Source organism: Amblyomma maculatum, chromosome 4 (assembly GCF_055883805.1).
Source record: "Amblyomma maculatum isolate TAMU_Amacu chromosome 4, ASM5588380v1, whole genome shotgun sequence".
NCBI classification, from domain to species: domain Eukaryota; kingdom Metazoa; phylum Arthropoda; class Arachnida; order Ixodida; family Ixodidae; genus Amblyomma; species Amblyomma maculatum.
The window spans coordinates 122,769,746-122,790,757 of record NC_139347.1 but is presented as its reverse complement, the minus strand read 5'-3'; the positions used below and the strand labels follow the sequence as shown (position 1 = coordinate 122,790,757).

The window sequence follows — 21,012 nt, the reverse complement described above, 5'->3', positions numbered from 1 at the left end:
TTGCTTGGATGTTCTAGTAATCGGAGATATGTGAAGTGTATTGAAATAGGACGGTGTACCATATTTACACATTATACTGCGTGTCATAGCTAATTTGATTCAAGAGATCAAATAACATTTCAGAGCCAGGCGAAGGAAGCCAGTTGCGTGTTGTCGCCAGTTGCCTTAAGGGCCATTTTTGCTCGCAAGATTTTGTTCGCAAATTTTAATAGATATTATTAATCTAAATTATTAAATAATAACTTAAAAAAATTATTGGCAATTGCTACATTTATGAACACCTGCACAAACAAGACTTCATTATTTGCAATAAAACGCTCAAATATATGATTTTTCCCCAGGTAAAGCAGGACACTACGAAAATACAAAAATCAGATGGCGAGAGAACAGAATTTCGGCCTTGGTTCAACAGCTTCGTGAAGCAGCAAACCTATAAGCTGGCGACGCTTTCTTCGCCTGCATCGGCCAAACCATTCAACGCAACTATATGTGCTTTTTTTTTGTTACATCTGACAAATAATGCTCCACTCATTTATATCGATACCGTTTTGTAGTCTTCATCGCCATTGCAAAGTACGACGAGCTCGCTATCAGTCGCGCCTTCATTCGTGCCAAGGGGCGACGCAGCGCGAGAGAACCATAGCCAGCCTATAACCCTTACTCCGCCAGAGGGCCACCGATTATGGCTTCAAGTTGTTTCGCTAGCTCAAATCATGGCTGATAGCAGCACAACTGGGGCGCGCGAGTAGGTTGGTAACAGTTTTTACACCCACATTTCGCACACTTTCTCTCGATAAGGGGAAAAAAGAACACGTCAGGTTTACTTATGCGCAAATAATGCTACAGGGGTTTCTGAAAATGCTCTCAGACTTTGTACATTCAATAAATGTCTAAAGTGAATATTTATTACTTGAAACAAATAACCTTAGTTCACCACATACAAAAAATTGACTCTGCTGGGCAAAGTGACTTTCAGAAAAAAAATGACCGGTTTTCATGGCCTTTTTTTAGTTTATTTTTAGACCTTTGCTTAAGATAGCGGGCAAAGCATGTATAATGCAACTAGAAGAAAAGCTGCATGCGATCATATAGATGGGGAGGTTTGTAATCTGTACAGATTTAACTTAAACATACTGCGATAATCACTTCGCTGTGGCCTTTCTGGAAAAAGAACATTACGCACATAACAGAGGTATATTGTAACTATAGAATAAAAACGTCCACTTATTTATTCAGTTCAGAAAGTACAACTATAATAGAGTGAGCGCTGACAACACCCTTTAAAACTTTTTTAGCTGGCAGTGCCGTTAGAAATATGCAATGTTTGAAATACGCCCTTTATGTCGAGATACTTAAGCTTTGGCCCAGCGCACATTTACAAAGTAGTGTTTTTCGTGCTTTTTATGCCTCATATGCAAGTAATTTTTTTTTAATTCTTCAAGAAGAAAACTTCATTTAGCCAATGATATGGTGCTCACAGACGCAGATTTGCTGAATATAGTTTTGCAGCAAAAACAAATCAGTCTCGTATATTTCAGTATTTCTGACGTTTTGACACTTCGAACATACCTGAATAAAAAAATTAAATTTCGCCTTAACGTCAGTTATAACAGCTTTCGATTTCGGCCTAAATTCATGGCCCCAAATTACAAGAAATCCGCATATATATTTATAATTAAGAGGCTTTTTATTTGCGATCTTGGTTACGTGCCTAAGACGCCTTCCTGTACAATACACCTATGCTGAGAGTATGAAAATATCTTTAGTAGGTTTAGTGCGATATGTTTTTATTGCTGCGTGCTGGGCTTTAAGCACGAGCGGCTGCAGTGAACACGAGGGAAAAAACACGTTATCATGCGCCGCACACAATTATCTCGCGGCAACAGGAAAGCTAAACGTTTTTGGCAAACGCGCAGGAAGAGCTCACCTACTCATCCATCATAGCACGGGCTTCCGCTCGTCAGACCAAGGTTTAAGAAGGTTGAATCTCCGTCATTTATTTTTTTTTTTTTCAAAACGATACGACAGTTCTAGAAAGAAACTTTTATTCTGCCTAACGGTGCTTAGCGTAGATAGGAGCCGTGCCAGGGCTGATTGTTTCGAATTTCGAGCAAAATATGCACTGTAAGTTCATCATCATCATCATCAGCCTGACTATACCCACTGCAGGGCGAAGGCCTCTCCCATATTTCTCCAATTAACCCGGTTCTGTGCTAGCTGCATCCACTTGACCCCTGCGAACTTCTTAATCTCATCCGCCCACCTAGCTTTCTACCGCCCCCTGCTACGCTTCCCTTCCCTTGGAATCCAGTTTGTTACCCTAAGCGACCATCGGTTATCCTCTCTTCGCACTACATGTCCTGCCCATGTCCATTTCTTCTTCTTAATTTCCACTAGAATGTCGGTAACTTGAGTTATTTCTCTGACCCACTCTGCACGCTTCCTATCTCTTAATGTTACCCCTACCATTTTTCGTTCCATAGCCCTCTGGGTTGTCCTCAATTTAAGTAGAACTCTCTTGGTTAGCCTCCACGTTTCAGCGCCATAGGTGAGTACAGGTAAGATGCAACTGTTATATACTTTCCTCTTTAGCGATACCGGTAAGCTGCTGTATGCTATGCTACAAGTGAACTGCGTCTAAGCGTCTGTATGCGTCTAAGCGAACTGTAAGTTCTCTTAGACGCATAGTAGCTCAAGCAGACCACGCTCACGTGTCTCTGAACATAAACATTCGTAGGATGTTCGTGGTCATGAGCGCAAAACAGTTCGAAAAAATTTTCACAGGAGTACAATTTTTCCAATATAATTATTTGTGGCAGCTTCCATGCTTAAGTTTAACAGCTGGTGCAAACATTGCTTCCCTCTTTTTCTTTCCTTTTTAGTCGATTCATGATTATGTAAACGTGGCCCACGTCGTTCCCGGAGCATTCATCAGCTGCATTGGCGGATACACCGACCCGGATGCGTGAGCACATTACCAATATATGCGCTCCTATTGTGCTTTTTCTCTCTAAAAAGTGGCAAGAGTAGTTATTAGATTTAGATAGAACTCTCCGTTTCATAGTGCAATCCCTCCTGCGAATTTGTGTTCTCCCCAAAAGACAATATTTTTGAGCTGGATGCTTTATAGGTTTAAGTACACTTTACCTAGTATGTCTCAAAGCAGATAAAAAAACCCTGGTTCCAAACATTTATTCTTTTCCGCAACATTGGGAATCGGAATGAACGTGCTTGACAACACAAAAAGCGTGAAGTTGCTCTGTGTTCACCATTTGTCTCGTTCCATGATACAAAGCTTGCGTTGACGCAGGAGGCAAAACTAGGTGCTACAAGATATCGTTCTTACCTTTGTAAATTTCTAGTAAATATTATCAGCACTATGCTTTGTCCTATTCAGCGCAAACTATGCATTTGTAAAAAAATAAAGTAACATTATTTTTGTTGGTAAGAGCAAACAATAGCGGAAATTCGCACCCCGACAGTATGGTGGTGGTTTCAATTACTCATATTTATTATTACCTCATTTCAGTTCGCAATTTCCATTTTAAAGAAAGTGCGTAGCTTAGCAGCAGTGCGCCTGCTAAAAATAATTTAAAAAGAAACTCTTAAGCAGGCATTTAAAAGGGTGTGAATAAGTACACCTGTGCTGTTCTGCACACTTCTGCAATTGCCCTTTTATGATTTAGGCTGGTGCCATGCAGAAGCATCTAGAAATATGAAGAAGCATCTAGAAATATTTTCAGGTCACGTTGGGATGACAATGTCGTAGCCATAGCAGAAGAGAGAGGTGTAGCACTGAAATCAGAATTTTATTAAGCTTACATTCAGCCGTGAAAAATCTAAGAAGGTAGGCAGCGCCTATGGCACCAAAAGCACTCACTGGACGTCGAAATACGAATTCTAGCAGCATTCGGCCGCGCAGAATTTAACGATGGCAAGTAAACATTATAGATAACGTACGTCTGTGCAATAGGTCATTATAAGTAAACAAATACATGAAATTCCCAAAGGAAACAGCAAAATCTTGGCTGAAGTCAAAATCAAGTGGTTCTTGGCTGCAAACACTGAAGACATTTCTGGCGTTACAAATAGAGGGATCAGGTCGCGTATTCCGACCCTTACTTTGAAAAGAGAAAGAACACGAGATCCTTCCGTGCGCCACAATCACAATGATCAGACCACGCACAGGCGTCTTTTGAAAACAACAAATAAAAGTTTCGATGGTTCGCGGCAATGATTCATGGTTACGGTTTATTTATTTATTGTGCACCTCAAATGCCCCAGTACGGGGTATTACATGAGGGGAATACATGACAACACAGAAAATCAAAAATTTATTACAAAGAATAAATAAAAAGATTTTCGACGGCTTTTTTAACATTCGCGGTGCTGGTGTGGAGTGCGGCATCGGCAGTCAGCCCGTTCCAGTCGACTGCAGTATGGACAAAGAAGGAATGCAGATGTGCAGAGGTACGTGCGCGAGGCGGATAAGCGGCTTTTGCGTGACTGGTTCGAACGAAGGTGCGATGAGCCGGTTCTAGATCAGCAAGTGGCAAGTTTTAGAATTTGTGAAAGAGGCTAAGTCTGTTGATTTTGCGTCGTGTCTCGAGCTTAGGCAGGTTAGCTTCACATTTCATAGTAGTCACACTAGAACGATAAGAGTAATCGGAAAAGATGTATCTAACTGCGCGATTTTGGACAGATTCGAGGATTTTAGTCAAATAAGAAATATGAGGGTCCCATACCGCGCATGCATACTGAAGCTTTGGACGAACTAGTGTTACGTAGGCCAGAGACGTGACAGAAGAAGGAGCTAATGGTAAAGTACGTCGTAAGTAAGACCTGACACGATTAGCTTCATTAGCAATTGTTATAATATGGGCGGACCAAGAGAGATCATGAGATATGTGAACACCTAAGTACTTACATGCTGATGTGGAAGAAAGAACGGATCCGCAGAGTACATAGTCAGGCGTTATGTATGAGTGTCGCCTATTGAAAGAAATTAACGAAATTTTACTCACATTTAATGACATTAGCCATGTTTTGCACCAAGATTCAATTCGTGAAAGGTCAGTTTGGAGGGCACATACATTGTTGTTATTGTTAATAGGGCGATAGATAACACAATCGTCCGCGAATAGGCGAATGGTAGATGAAATATTTGTCGTGAGGGGGGGGGATCATTAATGTATATTAAGAAGCGTAGTGGACCGAGGACTGTGCCCTGAGGAACACCTGAGAATACGGGAGACCTTGAAGATGCGGTATTATTACCATGCACAAAAATATCTGTCGATTAGTTAAAATGTCACAAGTCCAGTCATACACGTGCGGATGGAGATTAAGGGATGAAAGTTTAAAAACAACCATTTGTGAGGCATTTTGTCAAAAGCTTTTTCGAAGAGTTAAAATAGGGCATCAACGGGGACGTTATTATCTAAGCTAAACTAAGGTCATTGATGAATAATGCTAACTGTGTCTCACAGGAGCGGCCTTTGCGAAACCCATGTTGGTTGGGATGAAAAAACTTACAAGAGAATAAGAAGTTTCCTACACGCGAGTGGATTATATGTTCCATTAATTTACAGCAAACACAAGTGAGAGATATAGGGCGATAGTCACTGGGTGACTGTGAAGGGCCTTTCTTGGGGACTGGAATGATCTTGCCTACCTTCCAATCTTGCGGAACCATGCCTGATGAAAGGGACTGCTGAAATATACGTGATAATATTACACTTGAAACGCACTTTGTGTTCATTAGTATTTTTGCATTAATTCCGTCCACGCCAGCACTCGTTTTAATGTATCAATAGAACCGCCATTCGTTTTAAAGCGCCAAACATCGTGAAGTTGCTTAAGGCGCACTGCATTTTTGCCCTGCCATAGCAGCCACGACTGTCAAGATGGCTTTAGGCTCTATAGTTTTAATAGAGGAGTAAAACGCACTGGTGCATGAAGGACATTAAAGGCACGGGTTTGACGGCAGCACTGGAACTTACTCAGCACCATTGGACTTTGCAAGCTGATAAGAAGCACAAGGCTCATTTAAGAGCCATCACACACAGTAATAACAGCAGGAATTATTACGAAGACGACAGATGGTGGTGCTACTAAACATTCACTTCTTATTTTGAAAACACAGCAAGAGGACCAATTATAGAACAAAAAAGAGAAACAGACCTATATATTTTTTCTCAGAAAGAAACAAATCGAATCAAATCAGTAATCAAAAAGGGAACGACAGTGAACAACTCTGGGGATACTGGTTTCTTTCTGCATCTTTTGAAATGGGCATGGTATTCATTTCCACTCTTCTTCAAAAGAAAATGCATAATCGCGGAGCTGGATTTGTTTTTTACAAATGTACAGTATTAACCTATATAATCTTGTACATGGGGAGATGCAGCGAAAAACTATGTTCAGTAAAAAAAGATCTCTATAGACTTGCGTTAAGTGAGCACGCAAGTGCATTATTAGGCGACGCCTGCTGGGCTATTTGCGCCGAAAAGCCATCGCTTTGCTTGCCGTATCATAGTTTATAGGACAAGTGAGCTTTCATGGCTGAGTTTAAAAGCAATCGGCGCAAATAATTTGGTGGCTTGGGCAGGCATTCGATGGCCATCGGAACTTAGTATTCGAAAATAAATTATATGTCTGTGCTGACGAAGATCGCGCTTACATAAGGATGAGTCAAAACGCGTGCAGAGAAATTATGGACACCATGTATGGCATGTATAAGATATATGTAGTGTTATCTGATCGATCATGGTGATTGATAGTGGGATTGAATAATTGATTAGAGCGGGGCGACAGTTGAATAGTGAATGAAACCAGCATGGTGTCGATGAAGAATCATTTGTGTATGTCGCTTAATTAGGCGACGTATGACGTAACATGTGGATGACACCTGGACGCCAGTATTAGCTCACATTGTAACAGACTCGCTTAATAGAGAAGAAGAAGGTGAGGACGTTGTTCAGTCTGATCTCGACTCAGATCAGGTGATTTATCGAGCTTTACCAATTTGCTTATTTTTATTTATCTCTTCGAAGATGGTCATGCCTAAAGCAGTACTGTCATTATGGGAAGAGTACGGCTGCTGCGGCGCCGACATTTCTAAACAGACCACGTCAACCTACGAAGCTAGCATGGCAGAGCCAGCCATGACTCCCCAGACCACGGAGAGACCAGAACATGGAGACGACCACCCGTCCAGCGAGACTTCATCCCATCAGTGGGGATGAGTTAACGATCGTGGACGGTGACGAGTCGTTTACCGATATGGCTGCCGTGGACAACGAGGGCTTCAAGTTGGTGAGTCACCGAAAGCAAAGAATGGTCAGGATCCCAGTAATAATTTCGCCCATTGAGAACTAGATTGTTTTACGAGAGAGGAAACCCATCTTGCTTTTCGCGGACACTCAATCGGCTTTCGGATCAGCTCCGACTCGTAGCCGGTTCACCATGCAAGAGGCTCTTCAGCTGGATGTATCAACGGAACAGCAGGTTTACAATCTCCTGCAGGGCTCTCAGATTGGTGAAATCAAAGTTAACGTGCGAATGCTCCATTGCTACATGAAGAAAACCTGCGTTAAATGTGTACCAAAGAGGTATTCAGCAAGCAACCTGCTCTATTATTTGAAACCACAATGTGTTCTACATGTGAAACGACTCATGCGCCGTGTGGAATCTGAAGAAAAAGAATGGGCTGCTAAACCAACCTTGTCGTGGCGACATTCGCTCCCAACTCAGAGCGCCACGAAAAACAATGACCTTGGATTCACAAAACACGCAGTTGCCGATTTCACTGAAGCTCTCCAACACAACCAGCGTTGTGTTGTGTGCTTCTCTCTTTGCGTCTCTCCGCTGGTTTCAATCCTCCCCAATGGGGTTTTAGATGTCAGCGGTTTGAGCATGTGGTCAAAGTTTGCGTAAATGATCGACGGTGTAAGCTGTGCAGTGGTGACCACGATTTTAAAGCCTGCAAGCAGACTTCGTTTTTGCCAACTGCGGTGGTGATCATCCAGCGAGTTTAAGTGGCTGCGCCTTCTATGTGAGCGCTCTACATTGTCGAATATATTTCATTGCTGATCTCAAAACACCACAAACTGAAAAGGTTGTGCCAGGCATTGAAGAGTTCCCAGCTTTTCAAGTGGATGTTGTCGTGTCAAACAGCCGTGTCCCTAAGAGACCTGAGTCCAGCAAGAGATCAAGGTCCACTGCATGCGAGTCGGTTATTCGACCTCGAGTAAAAAGTGGCCAAGATTTTGAGCGACCGAATCATAACCAGATTCGATGGCGGGGAGGACTTACTAATACCTTACAAGTGACAAGACAACCAGCTACTGTGATCGAGAGTGTGTCCCCGTCAGCATATTTTGTCGACGTTATGAGTAAGTGCGCTGAGCAAAATAAGGAGCTCAAAAAACAAGGTGTGTCTGACCTCCGTGTTTTTTGTTTGGGGCTGTGCGTTCGCATGTTCCAGCGATGCCGCCTGGTAAACTGAAGAACTTCCTATAACTGGTGGTTTCATTAGAGTCCATGATTACCGCCTTCGCAGCCAACTTCTTTTCGACCTAATATGGCTGGTGTTCAACCGAACGGATCTAAAATCCACCGAAAAGTGCCGTTGATATTGCAATGGAACTACGCTGGGATTGTAAGCCAGCTAGCTGGTGTGAAATTATTCTTGAATAAGACTTGTGTTCCAGTGTTGGCCCAGCGGGATATATTTGACCGAATTTGTCGTCCATGAAAACTGCAGCATAACGTTATTTCCTTCAGGCAGTGCCGTGCTTTACATACGAAGGGAAATTACTCATGTTTCTTTAAACGTTACCGATCTTTGCACAGATTGCATTGAGATAGTGGATTTGAGAATACAGCTAGGCTTTCGAACTCTTTCTATTGCATGCGTGTACGAGCCCCGTGAAAGTAGGTAGCAATTCATTTGTTTCTGAAGCAGCTCTGCGACTGCTGCCCAGCTCCACGAATCATCTGCGGTGCTTTCAATACCCATCATTCTGTGTGAGGCGGCAGTAACAAGGATTCCCGCGGACACAAACTCGTAAGCGTTATTGAGAGTTCGAACCTGTGTAATGCCAATGATGGAAGCCCCACTTTATTCCGGCCTGCAGCCTCAGCGACAGGTATAGACCTGACTTTGCACTAACCTAATATCCGCGTGAAGTGGTCAATAGTACCTGACCGCATTGGAAGAGATTGTTGCCTGATTTTTGTATTTGCTGCGACTTTCGTATGGGCGGTCCTAAAATTAGCCGTGTTGTCAACTGGGATAAGTAGACAGAGCACTCAGAACGTGTTTCAGCCAATGTTGCTGACAAACTGATTACTGGCAAGATGGGAGCAACCACGGCAGTCAAATTAAAACTCAGAAACCTTTAAGCAGCGAGAAGAAGGCCGGAGCGACAATTCATGGTGAAGAAGGGTGACAAACACTTGAGGGAGGCCTACAATAGGCTGAATTCTACCATTCAGTGGCACACGAACAAGCTGTACAGGTCGCAATGTGCCTCATTCTGTACTATTTTGACTGTATTTTTACCGATGACGAGAATATGGTGAGCCATTGGCAGTCTTGCTGGAGAACCTTGCCGTTTAGAGCCATTTGAAGCTCTTGCAATCCGCAAGAAAAAACCAATTGCGTGCTTGGCAGAAACGTTTGCAGATGCGATTGTATCTGCAAATACTGGAAATGACCTATACGCACCATCTGCTTCCTCTACGTCTATAATGGATGCCCCGCTCATGCTTAGGAAGGTTCAGACAGCACTCAGTGGCCTGCGGCGCCGGTGTGCACCAGGACCCGACGGTATCACTAACAAAATGCTGCAGAACCTGCCCCTGGAGCTCTGGAATGAGCTTCTAAACTTCATCAATCGAGTTTGGGAGACTAGTGGTATTCCTCCGTCATGGAGGGTGGCATATCTAGTTCCAGGGATGTATCCTGGTAAAGACATGAAAGGCATTGCCTCGTATCACCCAGTGTCACTGACCTCCTGTGTGGCTAAGCTGATGGAGAAGCTGACAAATGGATGCTTATCGTGGCGAGTTGAGGACACCAAGGCACTTCCAACATGTATTACAGGATTCCGGCGGGGAATAAGTGCCCAAGATAGCTTCATAGATTTGGTGTGTCACATTTAACACCAGAGAGATTTCGGGCTTTCCACCTTAGCCATTTTTGTTACGTTTCAGAAGCTTATGACAAAATGTTTGAGAGCTCCATTTTGAACAACTTGCAAACGTGGGCATAAAGCGCCACAGGGCGAGTCTCATTTACTCAGTTTGCAGTGGTCGCATGGTTAGTGTATGGTTAGGAAGTACCATAAGCACCGAAAGACTGTATCACGAGGTGTGAGTCAAGGAAGTGTTCTTTCCGCACACTTTTTTAAATTAGCAGTGGCTGGCCTTTCCAATTTATTGGAGAAAAATTGCAGCAAGTGTGCATGTCAATATAAGCTGACATTTGTATTTGGGCTACTGGCTACCAACACAAACTAATAGCCCTGATATATCGACAGGCTCTACTTTCGATAGAAGCTTACCTTTAAGGTGTGGGGTTGTCTTTATCAGTGGAAAAATCCGGCTTTGTTTTGTTTCTAGCTGTAGGAAGGCGTCATGAGCGGTTAAAGATAGATCTTGGTCACTCTTCCATTCGTCAATTCAATCGCATGCGTTTTCTTGGTGTCATTATTGATTCCTGTCTACAGTGACGAAAAGCTGTCGACTCGATTGTCTCATCTCTATCTGCGCGTCTGAGTGTGGTCCGTAGAATTGCAAGTCAGCAATGGGGAAAGCATCCTTCTTCAATCGTCAAACTTCATGAAGCGCTCGTGATCAGTCGCATAATCTATCAATTACCTTTATTTACCCGTCGGCATCACAGCTTGAACATCTCGAAGTTTTCCATAGAGAGGGCCTAAGAAGAGCCATTGGAGTTCCTCAGGTGGCAGCGAACAATTCAGTACTTCGTGAGTCACTATTCAAACCGCTTAGCCTTGTCACTTCACAGAGACTACTAATGCAACTTGGCCGCCTCGAGGAGATGGTGCTTGGGCAATCCCTTTTTCAGCGATCTGAGTCGAGAGCCTTCTTGGCACTTAATACTCTTACTTATCTAAGCATTAATGTTCGAGGGCAAAGGAAAAGGGTTGAGACCACCCTGGTCATTTCCGACCCTCGACTGTACGGTCATGATTCCCCCTGTGAGCGCAAAGCGCAGTTTTCCTTTAGCGGCAACGCGTTCGCTCGTACTTGAACATTTGGAAAGGGCATATACCCGCCATCTTCACATTTTCACTGTTCGTTCTGTAGATAAGATGAAAAAATGAAGCAGAGCGGCTTTTTACATTCCTTCTATGGACTATACGTGGTCTGTACGCTTTACTGAAGTCGCATCCTCCACATCAGCCGAACGTGTTGCTATTGAGATGACTTTACGGAAGCTAGGGTCTTTTCCGGCTGAACCTGTTGGCATCCTAACAGATTCAAAATCTTCCCTTTAAAGGTTAGAGCGCGGGTTCTCTACTGATGCTTCGTCTATAAGTTCTCTAAGCTTCTCTGTACAGTAGAGGCTCTACTTCACATTTCCAATGGGTGCCCTCACACATAGCTCACACAGGCAACAAGGTGGCAGACAGGCTCGCCCATAAAGCACTGTTATGTACTTTCTCATAAAGGTTCCTCAAGATAAAAGGAGACTTCAGAGAAACGGTGCTCAACCATTTTTAGTACCCTGTGGAGTGCGCCCCACAATCTATGCCTGACGAGGGGACTGAGAAGACATCAGTCCACTCTACAACATCTACTTCGCACGGGCTGTACTCGTTCTCCTGCCAGGATGCATAAGACGCCCATGGAATAGTCTCAGCTATATTCTATATGTGGTGTGTGTGGGGATATAGAACATTATATTATGTACTGCCCAGAGCATAACGCGGAAAGGTGTGTGAGGCTCTATTCCATCAAGAAGACAGGAGCCCTTCACAGTAGACTTCAGGACATTGTCTACCTGATTGGAAATCAGACATGCAGAAGGGATGCTTCACGCCTGCTTCTGCAATTTTTTCAGGACGCTGATCTTGACTCTAGATGGCAGCAGCTGGAATGGACTTTGTTATACTGTGAGTGAATGTGTGTATAGATGATGGCAGCTTGAATGGACAGTGTTTTACTGGAAGTTAATGTGTGCATAGATGGAGACTTCTGGAGTGAACTATGTTATACTGTTAGTGAATGGGTGAATAGATGGAGGTGACTGCTGGAGTGGAATATGTACTATAAGTGACTGTGCGCATTGTGGGGCAGGTTTAAAAACTATTAGGTCATTTTGTTACATATAATTAACACTTCCGTTGAGAAATTGCCGGCGGAATAATGAATGCTAATCCCACCTGGAGCATACAACTCAACTCGACCGGTTTAATAATGTAAGCACTCGTTTGAAGACATCTCGATTCGTAATTGTAGTACTCTGCGATCAGTGACATTAAGAAAGACAATGTCTAGAAGGCGGAGAAAAATGCTCGGTATTTAATGGTTAGGACGGTTTAAGCGAAGGTGGGATTACGAGGTTCACACTTTTTAGGTGAGGCACTGAGTGGGCACGTTGTCGTGTCTCCTGTTAAGGCGAATCATAAGTGTCATTCTAATTCTATATTTACTGAGCAAGTTGAAGCAGCAAATGAGTACATCAAATTCTCTGATTCTCTCCTGAAGAAGAAAGTTGATTTTGGTAATACTTTCTTTTAAACTCGTAGCGATGCCACAGAAATGTGCTAATTGATAAGAACGTTTAAAAGGAACAGAATTCATGAGATGTTTGTAAAATCTCCTGATACGTTTATTCTCACCGGGGAATATTGGAACTTTCCCGGATTGAGATTCCTAATAATATTCATATTTCGTCTACATAATTTCTTGTTTAAGAGAACATGTTCATGGGCGTGTTGGTTACATTCAATTCTTAATATCTAAAGGCGCGAATAACACGGCACAAACAAAGTGGAGACGAGTCGAAAAGACGACGGGACGAAGCGCTTCGTCTCGTCGTCTTCACTGTGTTGGTTCCGTATTATTGTCCCTTTCAAAATTATTAATTTTTTATACTAAACATGTGAGCAATTGCATGATTCTTAGGTGTAAATACGTGTCAGATGACTACAGCGTAGTAACAACGAAGACCGAACAAGACAGACGGACGCAAACATGGGCGATGACCAACATGATTGTTCTCATTGTCTTCGACTGGCATATAGACACAACAGTTGTATGACAACACAAGCAGAAATAAGATAAAAAAAGTAAACTAATGAAACTGTTGCTTGATTATCTCGTCGCTCATGCTTATTACCTCCAATCATTATCGTGCTCCCTTGAGGTCCAAAACAGCAGCTGTTTCTTCCTTAGGTTTAAAGACGACACGCTTGTACATTTATCCAAGAACCCTGATATGGCCTCAGCGTCTGCTATCCTCCTTGTGGTTGTGTCCCGACACTTGAGCAGAACAGCAGCATTTTGAAAGTCCGGTACACACTCCTTACACTGGCTACAGTGTTCACTTAGCTCCCCCGAGTTTACATCTTTCAAGATTCTTTTGTGTTCCTGCAGCCTCGTGTTCCGACACCTGGTTGTCTGGCTTTATGAATATTGCTACATGACGAGAAATTAGTTTGGTTTGGTTTGATTTGGGGGCTTTATTGTACCAAAGTGACTCAGGCTATGAGAGACGCATAGTAAAGCACTACGTAAATTCCGATCACCTCAGGTTCTTTAACGTACACTGATATCTCACAGCACACTGGCGCCCTGCCTTTCGCCTCACCGAAAAGCGGCTGCCGATGACGGGATTCGACACCGCATCCTTGGGCCCAGTAGTCGAGCGCCATAGTCGGAATCATGATGAGGAAATGGAGTACACAACATCTTTCTTACAACTTACCAGACGCGGGCGTTATTTTGTCGCGCAGTCGGGCTCTCTACTGGTTTCTGAATTAAACTTCTTGCATAACTGATGCAATTTCCTACGCGCCGAAAAGACCATGTCAATCCCCGCTCTGTTACCAATACGTTTCTGATCGTGCAAAATAGTCTGTACGTAAGGTATGGCAGAAGCCTTCAATCGACAGCTTTTAGCACTGGATCGAGTCTTTCATTTGCTGAGCATGCTTTCCGCTACAGCAATTATCAGATATGCTATTATCAGATATGCTGGGTATCCGGTTTCGCGAAGAAGAAGCACTTTCCTTTAGAAAGCATCCTCCTAAATACGTGTTATTACGTTTATTGTGCTATTCTAAAATTTTAATTGGAATTTTTATTGTTCGGACAGTTACAAAATCAATTTTAAAAGTAGCGCTCTTCAACCTGATTAAAATTAGGCTAATAAAACCGCGAAAAGTGACAATAAAGACCAACACGACTTTTTGGGTGAAGCCGTTAAGAACGACAAAACACCTTCTGAAACTTAAAACGCGTCCAGATATATAGGCGCTAACCTTTTGCCTATGACCAAGTAATTGTATCACCAACTAGTAAAACATAGCCTTTTACCTAATAAATAGCCTGGTGGTGCCCAGGGTAACAGTTACTTGCTATCTAGAAAACCAAATATTTGACAATGATTCCCAAAAATCAGTGATTTGAACCATTGAATGTTTTCCTAATGGATGCACAATGCCGAAAAAATAATTATTTGAGATGAAATAATAATACAATAAATAGGCAAAATAAACAAGCTACTGAGAATCCATGTCTATATCTAATAGAGAAGATAGGTGAAATAATTGAGGGGAAAAAGTGACACTAGTTCTCAGCAAGTGTGTTAGGATCTGTGAGATAAACAAATTACTGGTAGCAGAGTGGTTTTGTTTCTTGCTTCCAGCTTCCTTACTGAAGTACAAACATTAGGGCGATTTCCAACCGATATCAGCAGTAATGGAGTTTAGGATTTATAATAGAAACTGTGAAATGCCTATCCTATCTAAGGAACACTAGGCTTTCTAGTTTTCGTGAACACGTTTTGAATAAAAATTGCCGGAGGTAACAAGCAAAATGCAATACTCATTCCACGACTAGAGGGCCTAGGAGTAGTATCCTCGCAAATGCTAAAGCATTATGAGAAAAGCAAGTATCAATCTCGTCTACATCTTAAGTTAGATATTTTTTTATCGGGTGTATGACAAGTCATGATAATTGCGAAATATCACGACGAGCTCTGATATTTATTGCGCCTTCCTGATTCGTTCGCTAATACTGGTGTTGTATTTGCAGGATTCAGGTCATAAGACATGGCAGCAATAACGTTGTGGGTAACCTGGAAAAACCTCCAGGTTCGCAAATAGATGTCACCATCATCATAAGAAGAGCAATTCAAACATTTTTATTCATCACAGACTACAACAAAGTATTGGTCGTGAATGCAGCCGACGCGCTCCAACAGGGACAAATGGATCGCGTTCCTACATTAAGCGCGAATTACGCCATCAGACATTTATACATCGTAAGTACTTGCGTCTTTCCACCAGCAAAATATCCCAGTGCACAATGAGTCCAAAGTTACCCATTCAGCAAGTATGAAATGCACAAACGTCCAACACAATGCTTTAGAATGCACTTGTGGAAATATATTGCGCCGAACTCTTTTCTCTTTCACAGTGGATATGGGTCCAAAGGCTTGTAGTGTTTGTTTCGGTGCTTTTTGACATAATAAATGACCTATCATGCCAGCTTTATAAGAACCTATACATTATTTCTGTATTGATTGTTCAGCTACGAATCGCTCGGAACCTTCGTAATGACGCGCAACTCCATCTAATTTGTTCGAGACTGTCATGGTTGCTTTAATGCCTGATTTTTAGAACACTCTGTCAACTTTATATTCAGAGCCGCGGCAAGCAGCGGGGACTCCGTTTGTCGATGAGTATTGAGCACGCTGCTTTCTGTAATCAACGCCAAAATACTCCACCCAGAAATGTTCATGAAGGTTTGCATATAAAATGTTCGTATCTGGCGAATAAAAGCCTTCGTATTAAGCGTTCTCGCTGAGCGCACTTCTAGCCAGCTAGACCGTGATGACATGGCGGTCGCATTCGACCAGTGGGTAAACTTTCCACTGCCGTTTAGTTAAAGTTTCTATAAGTACAAGATTACACTGGCAACGAATCAATCAGTTTCTAAAACATTACAGAAAACAAATAACCGATAAGAACTACGATTACATTATTTCGATCATAACTTATTGCAGTAGTCAATTAAAGTCACAGACAATTCACTCATAAACTCAGAACACTAACTGAAAAAAAAATTACTTTACTTCTGTCCTACATTTTTGTAATAATACAATCTCGCACAGACTGCAATAAATTTGTTCTGTTTCAATTTTTCTCATGAGTTATCTTTTAACGCGAGAGTTATCTTTTAGACGCGAAATTGGCGTCACTGCTTTAGCGATCGTTTCTTTGCGAAGACTTGAGGGGCGCATTCTACATATAAGCGCTAGAGAATAGCATGGCGTTATATGGTGCGATCAGCCTGAACAACAGCTCTGTTTACCAAATGCTTCGATGCCAGTTTCTACATCCTCTATGACCTGCTGCGGCTGCTGAACGGCTTGGGCCCTCGCCTGCTGAACACAAAATACCAGATACAATCTCCACCGCAACAGCCGCTATCCGCTGTAGGCGGAAAGTAAAGTGCCCGTGTACCGGGCGATGTAAGTGAGCATTAAAGAGCCCCAGCTGAATGAATATTCCTGCACAATACTAATACACCATCTCGTAGTCTAAGTTTCCATCGGAACGTTCAACCTTGCAAACGAAATGAAACATCTTGTACAAACCGCCGCACTTCTTTACTTGTTCTGTGCAAATACATTGCAAGCAAGGTCGTAAAAGAGCTGAAAAAGTTATATAGCAATTTTTTTGTAATATCAGTGACGACCTCGTGTTCAATCGTAGCAAGGCTAGTTGGAATCAGCCAGAGGTTATTGAGGCTACTGAAGTGGTTCATCGCTAGACACCCATTTATCCTTAAATCAAGAAATTTCATCACATGCCAGCAGAAGCTACACCAAGAAAGAAGAGTGCGGAGAGCCCAAAATGCCAGAGAGCCATCATTGTGCATTGGAGGAGAAGTAGCATAGACTTCCTTTTTGTCGACAGCAAGTAGCAAGCTGCAGGAGGGTTATAGCCCCATCACGTAGCTGTGCGCTTGTGGCTCTTGGCGACTTCTGGATCTCTTCACGGCCCCGGTAAGCGTGTAGGAGTGGGAGCTGAGCAATGTGGCATCCCGCTGGCCCAGACATTAGAGCTGGAAACTCTCAGGAGTGGGTGTCAGTGAGGGATGACATCTTCATAATCAGCATGACTATACCCACTGCGGGACGAAGGCCTCTCCCATATTGCTCCAATAAATCCGGTCCTGTGCTAGCTGCATCCACGTGGCCCCCGCGAACTTCCTAACCTCATCCGTCCACCTAACTTTCTGCCGTGCCCTGCTGCGTTTTTCGTACCTTGGAATCGAGTTTGTTACCCTAAGCGACCATCGGTTATCCTCTCTTCGGACTACATGTCAAGCAGGTTTCTTCTTGATTTTCACTAGAATTTCAGTAACTTGAGTTTTTTTCTCTGACCCACTCTGCACGCTTCCTATCTCTTAATGTTACCCCTACCATTTTTCGTTCCATAGCCCTCTGCGGCGTCCTCAACTTAAGTAGAACCTTCATGGTTAGCCTATACGTTTCAGCCCCATAGATGAGTAGATGCAACTGTTGTATACTTTCCTCTTGAGCGGTACCGGTAAGCTACTAGTCATAATCTGTGAGTGCTTGCCGAATGCGCTCCATCCCTATCTTATTCTCCTTGTTATTTCCTTTTAATGGTACAGATCTTCGGTTACCATCGTATACATATTCGCTTACTACTCCCAGTGCTTCGCTACCTAATAATATTATAACAATAATAATACATGAACTGTTCTTCCTTCCCTGGGCTGTTGAACATTATGTTAGTCTTCCGCATATTAATTTTCAAGCCTACCTTTCTACTTTTCCTGGCTAGGTCATCAATCATTCATTGCAGGTTCCCCCATGAGTTAGCAAGGCAATTTCATCAGAAAATTGCAGATTACAGTGGTATTCTCCGTCTACCCGTATCGCCGACTCCTCCCATTCCAAGTCTCTGAATACGTCTTCTAAGTAAGATGTGAATAGTTCTGGGGAGATTGTGTCTGCTTGCCCAAGACCTTTTTTTTATAAGCATTTTTATAAGGTACCTAAGACATCCGTAAAAGAAGGAATAGGCGAGGTTACTGATAACGAACAATTGAACCAGATGCCTCACGTAAGCCTTTTTGATGTGTCCGTATGTTGGCAAAATGCCGAATGAGAAGAGTGGTTTGTGAGGCTGAGGCTGGAAGTTTAGACATTCGTCGGAGGTTTTCTGATTGTTCGGGATGAGAATCCCCAAAACCCTAACGGCGGATACTTCGCATATTACCTGGCCGCTAGCAGTAGAGCACATGGGAGGATGGTCGCGCGAGCTGGTTGCCTACGCATCAGGAGCGCCTTGGTCATCTGCGGAAGCGTGCGCAATCTGCTCCAGCAAAAATATCTGAAGTGCGCATTCAAAATCGACATCTTTGCCTGGGGAAACACGGAGGCTGATGTGTCTATGTATATGGTGGGGAGGGTAGCTTTGAATTTATCCAATTGGGTGAGCTAGACGAAATTGTAAAGATTGGGAGAAATGTATTCTTTGAAGGCTGCCACTCTTAGATGGGGTTATATGATCGAAAAGATAGATTCATCTGCACGGCAACAGATAAAAGCACGTACATACTGGTAGGTACAATACAGAGAATTAAGTAGGCAGATTTTTGTGCAAATAACTGAGGGGTAGACGTTGCCAAAGACGTTCGGTCGACTCTTAGGACAGTTCTTGTCCCCTTTGTAGATTGACTTAATTTAATTTAAAAAGTTACAATGTATCCATGAAATTCGAGAATATAACAAATTATGAAAAACAAATTATGCAAATAAAATAAAAATTGAGCTAGACGATGACACTACCGATCAAATTGCATATGTCCGACATATCAAGCACAGCTGTGCCATGATATTTCATGAGTTACCGCTCGATATTCACATTGCATAGCATCAAATAACTTGAAAAGATTTCCGGATTTGACTGGTCATAATTTTCTTATTTTATATACTGATGAGAAAGTAGGAAATTAATCAACTTCTTTCTACCAGGCTTCCGAGACGCAGTGCTTTTGATTGAATAGGGGCCTCTAATTTCTTTCATGAATTATCTGTATAAAATTGATTTCTACACTAAATATTATTATACTGAAACTCTTACACAACTGTTCTTCCATGCGTGAAAATACAAGAATACAACTGGAAATTCATAAATTTATTGTTACTTGTGTATTTATGCTTTTCATACAATCATTTTTGGAAATAAATTGGCTTTCTAAACAATTTCTCACCTGAAAAAAAGCCTGAGCTTAAAATGTTTTGGTGTTTATAACAATCAGCCCTGCCTTATGTTTGATCCGTGGTGGTCTCCCAGGCCAAGCTATACCGCAGGTCTTGAAATTGAAAGCTGAATTTTCCTACTTTGAGCAACGTTTTGTATTTTCCATGGCATGAAAGAGCAGTAATAATGGCGTGATCTTAAGAAGAAAACAGTCCGATAGAAACAAAATATAATCTACAAGTCCGCGCCATCTGAACTAATCGTTTCATGTTTATTTCCAGGAGACATCTTGATGGAGGAATCCCGCCCGATTGGTAGCTAAACCTTCATTTTCTATACAACTTTTGTCAAGCAGTTGCTGAAACGCCTATCTTTACTTTCTGCATGTTTCATAATAAACCATGAGGATGAATAAACATTTGCTCCGCCTTTTCACCTCCGTCTTTTTCTCAAAGTAAGCTGACCTTAAGGCAAAAGCTTAATTTCCTCATGAGTGGCATGAGAAGTGCCTCTTGGCTGAAACGGTGAACACTTATTCATCCAAAAATATCACTATTTCCTGAAAACAATTACAGTACTGCACTTCGCTTCGCTAAGAGCTGAACGGAGAAAGCCTTTTCTTAAGTTCCTTTCTCTTTTACCACTTTTTCTTTCGTCTTTCTTTGGTTCTCTGTTCTTTTCTTCTTTAATTTCTTCGTTAGTTTCTCTACCTCGAAATTAATGAGCTGAAGGCGTAACCAGCAACTATCGCTAACGCACAATGCTATTACCTGTAACTATCGGTCCCCATTTATCGGTATCAGTACCACCAACCGTGACTATGACTAAAGCTATCACTTTCGTTCACTATTTTTCTCTACCTAATATACTATCTGTACCTCTCATTATCTATCACTATCATTATCGGCTGCTGTATATCACTAACAATTACTATCTATCTCTAACTCCCAGTATCTGTCACCGTAAATGTCTTTGTAACCCCCCTATCTAACAATAAATACAATTAACGGCCGCTATTTCTAACTGTATATATCAGTCACTATTACTCAGCACTATTACTATTTACTTGCTACCTCATGCTATCTAATCTATTTTCCATCTTCCTTGCTTACTATCTCTCCTCATGCGGCGAACACATTCGGCAAACATATCCAGCGGACGCGAACGTCACCATGTGTCGAGAAAGTGTTTCGCCTGAAGATATGGAACCTTTCATTATGTAGTGTCAAGGGTGGTATGATATTATTTCTCCTCCCAATTAGCACCTATATGCTTGCCATGTTGGATGCTATATTGCCGTAAGAGTTTTAAAGGCCTATAAGTAGTACGTCCCAATAATGTTAAGTGCATATACCCACCAAGAAAAGAAACAGGTACAGCGTTTTCTAATTTCCATTTCTCAAAAGGGACACCTTGCAATCGCAACAGCCGCGTTTCTTTGGAGGCGAAGTGCCAGGGCATCATTCGATATCAGTGATCTTAAACGTCCCCAGGACCAGCCTCT

At 42.4% G+C, this 21,012-nt stretch overlaps 1 protein-coding gene across 1 annotated transcript in view; it reads left to right on the top strand.

Annotated features, from left to right (window-relative positions):
• The window catches only part of LOC146192277 (uncharacterized), a 23,999-nt gene extending 4,067 nt beyond the window's left edge, over positions 1-19,932 (top strand). The window contains exons 3-5 of the mRNA XM_084600448.1: positions 2,883-2,965; positions 15,298-15,526; positions 19,790-19,932. Of these exons, the coding sequence (XP_084456574.1) occupies positions 2,883-2,965; positions 15,298-15,526; positions 19,790-19,801 (324 nt within the window). The 3' untranslated portion in view covers positions 19,802-19,932. The remainder of the gene's footprint in view (positions 1-2,882; positions 2,966-15,297; positions 15,527-19,789) is intronic.
• Positions 19,933-21,012: the final 1,080 nt, after the last annotated feature.